This window comes from Thunnus maccoyii, chromosome 10, assembly GCF_910596095.1.
Source record: "Thunnus maccoyii chromosome 10, fThuMac1.1, whole genome shotgun sequence".
NCBI classification, from domain to species: domain Eukaryota; kingdom Metazoa; phylum Chordata; class Actinopteri; order Scombriformes; family Scombridae; genus Thunnus; species Thunnus maccoyii.
This window is the reverse complement of record NC_056542.1, coordinates 19,430,433-19,439,558: the sequence shown is the minus strand read 5'-3', so window position 1 is coordinate 19,439,558 and position 9,126 is coordinate 19,430,433. Positions and strand designations below refer to the sequence as shown.

The following is a 9,126-nucleotide window of genomic DNA, read 5'->3' as shown; positions in this document are numbered from 1 at the left end:
AGTCAGGCCGTCCATCTGCCCAGCAGAACTGTCTTTAAAATGGTGGAGCTTGACCACCTCTCATTCAACGTTACACCAGAGGCTTCTGGGGTGTTAAAACAAAGAAGAGCTTCTCTGTGAAAAAGGTCCACCTCACACACAGCATCCGTTATGCTGACCTAGCTGTTCAAGACAGTGAGAGTTTTTATCCAAACGGACGGAATGCTGAACCCTGCTTTTGTTGGAGATCAGGGTCCGTGAACTGCTCAACTCCATATGGACAATTAAACCTACACAAAAACCCAAGGATTTAATAATCAAAGAAGCAACATCTGTGATATTCCTGTAACATGATTTTGTCTGTCATAGAGGGCTTCAGCTAAGAGAGTGATCATTCTCACCACAAAACCGTAGGTGTGAACAATAGAACAGGAAGTGAGCCCTCAGTTTAACGTGAGGGTGGAGAATGAAGCAAAAGTAGAGAGGTGTTCTTTTTAATTTTGATTGATGTCGATGTAAATCGATGTTAAGATATTAATAATACAAGCAGGGCACAAGACATCCTGTGACTTCAGGAGCTGTAAACATCAACTGAGCGAAGAAAATCCTGTCGTGACTCATCTGCATCAGTGATAGACACATACCAGTGTAAGGTACAATAAATGTCATAGACAAAGTTTTTATTAACTGAACTTCTCAATGAAGATTTACTGTAATTAACAGGACACAGGATATGGCAGAAATGAATACAGAAATTAAATTATAAGTAATAATAAATTATGATTAATTCAATATCAAAATCTGATGAGACAACAGTCTGGTTTTGTGTTTGACACTGTGGATGTGTGGAGTATTAAAAGTGGAATGCAAACTAGACAAGTCATCTCTCACCAGAGGGAAATGACAGTGGTGCCACACAAGCCTGGAAATATCTGTCACTTTATTTGCAGGTCTGACCCTGAGAGAACAAGATGGAAACTCTGTTTCTCTTCCTTTTCCTGAAAGGTATGGTACATTCTCTGAATATTCAGCAGAAATCATTTACTGCTCACAAGAAGTACAATTACAAGTAAAGATACCTTTTCATCTGCTCTCTCTCAGTTTCATTATCCTTTGCATTTTATTTCAGTTATTCAAGCTGAAGCCTCGTCTTGGACACTTCAGGTGCCATCTTCAATTAAAGGCCTCCCTGGATCCTGTGTGGTGATTCCCTGCTCATATAACTACCCTGATCCGAGGAAGACGGTCACTCAATTCACTGGGATTTGGCAGGAGGACACAAATAAGCTTATCTATCACAGTGTTGCCTCTGAAATCACGCAGCAGTATCAAGGTCGAACCGAGCTGGTGGGAGATGTCAGACAGAAGAACTGTTCACTGAAGATTGATCCTCTTCAACAAAGTGACCGTGGGCCTTTTCACTTCAGGATCGAAATTGGAAACTATGAAAGTTTTTCTTACCTGCAGAACAAAGTCTCCATTACAATGATAAGTAAGTTGGATTAGCAACTTTCAACAAGCATCTTTAACAGTATGTCTTTAATCTAACTGTTGCTCTCATGATGTTTTCCTTTAAGTAATTTGCATTTCCTGATTTCACTGGTCATTTGCTTGGATCAGAGATCAGTGAACAGCATGAGGTCGGGATGCAGTACTGAAGAACATCTTACAGTAATTTGGTTGCTTTCCACATGATATTGAATTACTATTTTATTTACAAATGTGATTTTACAGTAACTTTGCACAATGAACCAAGAGCTCATTACAATAATTAGCAAAAAAGGCTCATGAGCACTGGTACAGTAAAGGTACTTTTTAACCATACAGCAGCCTTCACCTCTATAGTTTATTTCAGTTGTCTTTTCCTGCAAAATTTCAGTTTTAGCTCAAAAAAAGTCCAAAGACAACACACATTTTTTGGTAATAATGGTCATTTAGGTTTCAAACACTGTAATGTCGACAACTATGCAAACTATGCCCACTTCCTTATTTATGCTATCATAACGGATTGTTCTCCTCTCGCTTTAAATATCTTTGATCATACAACATTTAAACAGTTTCATTTCTCCAGACAGATGTATGAGATTCAACAGAAATGCTCTTAAAGTCTCAGGGCAGTTGAGTCCATTTTTATCTGTCCTGAAGCTCAAAATCAGACAGAAAATCTTTGAATTTGAGATGTGATTGGGGTGTGAAACAGTTGAATCGGTAGCAACATAAAATAAGTTCTACACTTTTAGAACACTGATACAATTTTGGACAAGAGCTGAATATATTATTATTTTTTGGAAACACTGAATAAATCTGAATAAAACAGTAAAATCTTTCTATACCTTTACCCCACATCCCTTCATAACATATTTTAGTATTCAGTTCTGGTGTTGTATTTTGGTAACCCTATGTCATTCCAGCAATTTCATGATTTGTGATTTTCAAGATTTTTTATTTTATCTTTGTCAACTTAAGTGCTTATAAAATTATTTAATATATAAACAGAATATAAAAAGACACAATGTGCTTTCACTTCCTTTTTCTGTGCAAAAGCCTTCACGATCTTTTCTTATCATGAAACTTGTTGTGTGTTGTTCTAGCTGAACCAAGTCCCATCAATTTCTCTGTGAAAGAGGAAGTGGAAGAGGGCGTAAAGGTGTCTGCGTCCTGCTCTGTGTCTCACTCCTGCCCCGCCTCTCCCCCTGTCTTCACCTGGAGTCACTCTGGACAAGAACATTTCCAACCACAGCAGCTTGAAAATGGCCAGTGGGAAGCAACGTCCACGCTGACCTTTCAACCCACCCGCACTGATAACAACAAGCCTTTACAATGCACCGTAACATACAAGGGAGGGCAGCACCAGAAAACATCCAAGGTCCTCAAAGTGAAATGTAAGTGTATATGGCAGTGGCAATAATAAAAGCCAGTGCTGAAAATATGCTACGTAGGTAAGTAAAAGTTTGTTTATATAGCACTACAGTGAGTGCAAAAATATGGCAAAAAGATTTTGAATAAATATCAAAATCAAGTCAAAATTGTTAAAGAATTAGACCAAATCGGGGTTAAAATGCATCAGTTAAATGCCTTTGAGAATAAATCTTGAAATGAAATTTAAACCAACCAAACCATATGTTGTTATACATACTGGATTTATTTTTTCCCAATGTGTAAGCTAACAACACACATGCACACACATACTATATAAAACATTCTGTATAAAAAAAGCTCCCATGGCTTCATGAATCAGAGGACTCCAAGTACAGTATTCATAGTGTGGGAAAAACTGCATTATGCTGCACCACTTACTGTACATTGGATGAGCTGGCTGCATCAAGACATTATCTCATCCAATCTGTCTGCTTCTGTGATTCTTCAGTTGCATCTTAAACTTGCTTAAAGGATGGGTTCCCAATTTTTCAAGTCTGTCTTAAAACAACAGTCAGATGTCCAAATAAACATTGAAATGTTTTCCTTGCAGTGATCATTCTTCTTGTTTATACTGACCATTAGAAGATCCCCTCATAATGTACTTGTAAGTAAGTGTACAATGTACGTAAGTGATGGGGTCCTCAATCTACAAGCCTCTTTATATGCTAAAATATATTTAAAAGTTCATCTGAAGCTAATATGAAGCTTCACCTTCCCAAATTAATCAAATCAAGTAGATATCTTTTAACGTTACAGTCATTTTAGTGCCAAAGTTCCTCTTTTTGTTATTATACTTCCACTGCAGCTCAACAGGGAAACACTGTCTGAGGAAACACAAAGAGGGAATTTGATGCTAAAAAGACTGTAATTGTGGCAGATATCCACTTGATTTGACTAACTCAGACTGCTGAAGCCTCATATCAGCTTCAGATAAATTTTTAAATGCACTTTTGCACAAAATGACGTGTGGACACACTGTGGATTTCTGGCCCTGTTACTTACATTGAAAGCACATTTGAAGATCTTTTAATGGCCAGTATGAACAGGAGGAATGATTACTGCAAGGAAAACCTCTTTCAGTGTTCATATGGGCACCTGACTGTTGTTTTAAGACACACTTGAAAAATTGTGAACCTTTTCTTTAATGGCTTTATGAAGTTACTTTGGCCCCTTTCATCTATATCATATGGATTGTCATAAAATTTTGTACAAAGAGTTTGTACAGTTTGCTAACACGCTAAAGGGAGCTATGATATAGGACAGTTAACATGTTAAACATCATACCTGCTGAACATCAGCATGTTGGCATTGTCAGTAAAGATGTTGCAATGCTGTTGTTAACATTTAGCTCAAAGCACCAATGAACTGATCCTACTTACAAATATTTTGTTTGTATCCAAAGCCTGAAATATCATACTTGTGCCACATTGTAAATTTCTTAAAGAACTTACATCAGGCTTTGGATACACACACAGTACTTGTAAGTAGGGTTCAGTTCATTGTTGGTTTGGCATTGCATATGAGATTTATCAATAACAAGAAAAATATAGAAAATTGCCAGCCATATCCTTTAATTGTGTGTTGCTGAAAAACGTCTCCAGACACACAGGTGCCCTGTATTGTATTGCCATCAACAAAATGGGACAAGGCAGATCAAGCCCTGTTCCACTCAACGTGTCAAGTGAAAAGTGTAATGATGAAGGTGAGAATTTGATTTGAGTGTGGGGAGCTCATAATTTATAATCTTTTATCTAATTTTTATGTTTTACAGATGCCCCTGAGATTAAGAACGTCTCTTCCTGCTCCTCAGAGGGGGATATGGTGAAGTGCATCTGCATTGTAGAGTCCAAGCCCTCCAGCATGGTCCATTTTTTGCTTTCTAACAGAGTCCTGTCAAGCACCAAGGTAGAAATCCATGGACCTGTGTCCATTGGGACTCTGCAGGCAAACTTGGGATCATTTAGAATCATCCACTGTGTGGCAAACAACACGGTGGGCAATGCCAACATCACACTAACTTTACCGGATAAAAGTAAGAAATATTTAGAATTTCAAGTATGTATTACATGTCTGTATGATGTGCCTCCAGACTGTTACCATATAGACAGTAGAAAAATGACACCATATGGGTTCTGTTTAAACAGGTGAGATACCGACTCTTGCCATCGCCAGTGGAGCTGCAGCTGCGATTTTGGTGATACTAATAGTGGTGGCAGTGGTTAAGAAATGGTAGGCCTTTACAGAAAATGTTCTAAAATTAATTATGTTTCTCTTTTTAATCATGTTTTCCAACTATATTTAACTGCATTTAAAAAGTGTTAAACATTTTAAAAACATCAGAACAACAATGTATGCAGAAATGTACCACAATGTTCAATCTACTTGTCAAATATAAGTCATGTGTGTCTATGCATAGGTTAGTACTGCGTGGAAATGTATGTCTGTTTATGGAGCAGAAATGGGCCTTTGACCACAATTTGCAGAGCAGATCAGCGTGCAAGTGCTTTTAGGGCATGATAGTGTGTGCTCAGCATGTCAACAGGTTTTTTTCAATGTCCTAAATTAGATACCATTATTCTACCAGTAGGGGGAGATCTGGAGGTGTGCCACCATCTCAAATGCAGACCATGACAGCACACAAAACTGTGGAGGTCCCCCAGTACTCTACAACACCAAGGTTTTAAATATTCACCTCAGTTTAGAATAAACAAATGATCAGTTTCAAAACTTGCAGTAAGACTTTGCAAGAGAGTGTGTCTGTGTAATTAATGTGAAATCGTGTTTGTTTTCTGTCCTCAGGAAAGAGATGTGCTATGATGATGAACAGTACCCTAGCAATGATCATATATATGGCAACATGGAGGTATGTTATGTTCTCTTTATTGCTCAAGAGTTTTATTTCATTATTTCCATGCATAAAAGAAGAGAGTAAGTTCATCTTATTTCTTAAACAGACTGAATGGACAACTGATGATGATGCAATATACGCCAATGCATAATATGAACAAGAACATTCCTGATTGGTCCAGGAGAACTGCTGCAGTCCATCTGTGTGTCCTCTCACTGATGTGATTATTATGTGGGTCAAGACAGTTACAACTGTTAATGTGCTATTTTCTGTGCAGTACATTTCACATATATTCAGTTTACATATATTTTTCAAAAGTATTGTGTTTGAAAATAATCCTATTACTCATGATCTTTTGTGTCTGCATGTTTTTCTGTAGTCCAGAAACAAAACTTTATTGCAGTCACCTGTTCTATTTGTTGTTTTAGTGCTTTTTGTGAAGCTTTATTGTCTGTTTTCTTGCCCACAGTGTCACTAGGTTTAAGTATTTTAGTTTCTACCTTTTCTGTCTGCCTCTCTCTTCCAACTGTTTGACTTTTTAACTATCTGAGCAATAGTATGAGCTGGTCCTGCATTACTTGATGCGCTGTTGGATGGCGGCTGATCTAAGGGAGGTGCAGAGGGTCCTGCAGTTACTCTTATGTCTGTATCCCTGAAGGTAACATCAGTGTTCAGTAGCACGGTGGCATATTCTATAAACGGCCATAAACTGCCAATGTGATTAGCTGTTCTTTTTGCATAAAGGCCAGCAATTTTAAAAACACAACTCTCACTGAAAGAAAACCACTCAGCACTAAATCCTCCTGTGATTACTTGTAGGAGCAGTTTCTTTTTGGTTGGATGTGGGTGCAAATTAGCCCATGCATAGCACATGGCAGCAGCCTGTCTTTCAACTTGGTTTGGATGTTTAAGCTTGATCTGACATATTTCAGAATGTTTGAGCATTATAGCATTACTAAGCAGTAGGAGAGTGTTGGAGCTTACATTTGCGTGTACTTTGTAAATTTCTGCGCACAAGGCCTCATCTATTTTTGATATGACCGTTTTAACTTCCTCTGAGTCATCTTGAGTCGTCGGTGGGGACCCAGAGAAAGACACACGTTGGCTTTTAGGTGTCTTTGGTGACTTTGGAGAGCAGACTTCTGATGCTATCTTTTCCCACTGTGATGTGCACTCGCACGTTTACCGATATTCCTAATTAGCTGTCCTTTTCCTGGATTTCATGATGTCCGTCATCATTTTCATCTTTTTGGAGGAGAATGACCCAGGTGGAATTAAAAGTTTATCTTTGTCTATCTTTTGTCTTTCCCTTCAAATCTGGTTTATTTTGGATTGTAAGTGTTTAGGAATTCCAGGAAGTGTCATTTCTATTGCCTGAGCTTTAGTGTTGTTCGAGGCCATTTTAGAAGCACATTTCACTACTTACAGAGCAGTAACGATGGATGAGGATCATAAACCAAGAAACAAAAGGAAAAAAGGTTTTGTACTTATAGATTTTAGAAGAGATGGATGAGAACAACAAACAGTATCATATGAGTTAGAGTAACATGAGGTAGTTTCCTGTAAGGTAACTAAAGCAGCATCAACTTACACAATACAACATATATTTCATACATTCGATGCAACTGGATGCTCTTGTGGGTTTACATTTAGATTGTGAATTAAAGGCGTCTGTGGTGGCTGTGGGATTACTACACCACACTCAAAGTGTGTTTCTCTCTCTCCTTTTTCTCTCTGCTGCCAGAGTGAGTCATGCCCTAAGCACACTTCAAGCAAGGGAAAAGCAGTCACTGCAATTCACATATATTAAGCCAAATATTCCTTCTAAGTACAATTTCTAATTTGTTTTTTTGGAATATTGTCAAGAGGCACACAGGGTAAGACAAAGAAAATAAAATAAATCTTTTTACTTACCCAGTGTCCGTCTGTCTTGCATTCCTTGCCAACAATCTTGTACTTGATCAATATCTGTCCAATACACACTTTGATGAAGAATAAAGATAAAGAAACTTTACAGGCTCCATTTGATTCTTACTTGAATACATGAAGTTTATTGAAAATGAACATCTGACGTCACAGAAGTCTTTGGCACAACATATACATGGATATGGTCTCAACAAAAACTTAAAGGATTACAGGAAACAGTCAGTTCTTATAATATAGCACAGATCATGCAACCTGAAAGGAGGGAACACATCAGAGTGAACTTTAACTGTAAATAACAAAGATAGCTTTGTTACCCATCCAAGGCTACCACCTTATCTCATATGCTGGCGCCCCGAACATAACATCTTTTGTGAGAGACCATGAATGTCAGAGAGACAGAGGCCCTGCAGATTAAATCATTATTGCAGGGCATTTATTAAAACATTCTTTAATGAACATATATCCATATACTGAACATTTGAACGTCTCCTTCACAAATGAGCATTTCTCTCGTGCATTTTCTCTCACAGCAGGTAAATACAAAAAGGTTGTAGATCAGATTCAGTGTGTGGTGCTTCACTGATGTGCATTTTCAATTCTTCCACAGAGAATGTGATTTACGTATTGTTTTAATTTTTGTTTTATTTTTTGGTCACATTTAGCATGTGGAACCGGCTTTCCAGACTGTCTCAGAGGTTAGAAAAACTGGCTTTTGACTTTGGGGAGTGAGATGCTACAGAAAGATCAATAAACAATTGATCTATTTTACAATTAATTACGGTCAACTAGTTCTGTATTGTTCTGACCGCAAACCTTCACACATCAATGCGTCACTCATCTGATGGGTGTATTCTTGTTACTTTTGATAAAACAAGTGCTTGTATTTATATGTCAGATATCATCCTGTTATTTTTTGTTCTCCTTTTTCTATGTACGAATCAGAAGAGTCTAAACATGAGAAGTGAAAAACAGAACTTCACTGCTATAGGTGAGAAGTTTCCTTGATTCATCATGTAGAATTTCATTTAAGAATTTAATTTAAATGTGTGATTTTCACACAACCTTCATAAACCCTGACATCAAATTGAAAAATGTTTTTAATCTCCAAGTGACTACATTAAATGAGAAATGTTGTAAACCTGTTTTTCCATCTAATAATAACAACTTCCTGTTTCAGTATTGTAAACCTTGATTCTTGTGCATTAGCCTAAATCTTGAATTGTCTTCTCTCTGTAGTGGTTGTTTCATCATTGCTCGATTGTAATGCCTTTGTCCTCTATGGGGGAGGGAGGGGGGTATTGAATGACAAACCCTCGACATTCAGTAAACTTTGAGTGATGGCTATACTCGAATTTCATGAAAATTTCACAATCTGACATATTTGCCCTTAGTTATTAGTTAAATTAGCTATGTCCAGCCTGGTCACCAGAATAAAACCATGGCAGTTTATGTTT

At 37.5% G+C, this 9,126-nt stretch overlaps 1 protein-coding gene across 2 annotated transcripts; it reads left to right on the top strand.

Annotated features, from left to right (window-relative positions):
• Nucleotides 1-540: 540 nt before the first annotated feature.
• Nucleotides 541-7,760, top strand: LOC121905302 (myelin-associated glycoprotein-like). Of its 2 annotated transcripts, XM_042423478.1 has the most exons (9): nucleotides 544-632; nucleotides 930-984; nucleotides 1,109-1,471; nucleotides 2,571-2,861; nucleotides 4,670-4,930; nucleotides 5,043-5,127; nucleotides 5,483-5,575; nucleotides 5,698-5,761; nucleotides 5,853-7,760. In XM_042423478.1, the coding sequence occupies exons 2-9, from the start codon at nucleotides 951-953 to the stop codon at nucleotides 5,895-5,897; spliced, it is 1,236 nt and encodes a 411-aa protein (XP_042279412.1). In that variant the 5' UTR covers nucleotides 544-632; nucleotides 930-950; the 3' UTR covers nucleotides 5,898-7,760. The 2 variants fall into 2 exon arrangements, with proteins under 2 accessions (XP_042279413.1, XP_042279412.1); XM_042423479.1 differs by lacking the exons at nucleotides 5,483-5,575; nucleotides 5,698-5,761; nucleotides 5,853-7,760 and adding an exon at nucleotides 5,465-5,480 and having other exon boundaries at nucleotides 541-632.
• The last annotated feature ends 1,366 nt before the right edge of the window (nucleotides 7,761-9,126 follow it).

Excerpts from the sequence above, each read along its gene's own strand:
- LOC121905302 (XM_042423478.1), top strand. The coding sequence starts at position 951 with ATGGAAACTCTGTTTCTCTTCCTTTTCCTGAAAG. Across the intron at positions 985-1,108 it reads TCTCTTCCTTTTCCTGAAAG|TTATTCAAGCTGAAGCCTCG; the intron begins GTATGGTACATT and ends ATTTTATTTCAG. Across the intron at positions 5,128-5,482 it reads GTGGCAGTGGTTAAGAAATG|TAGGGGGAGATCTGGAGGTG; the intron begins GTAGGCCTTTAC and ends TTATTCTACCAG.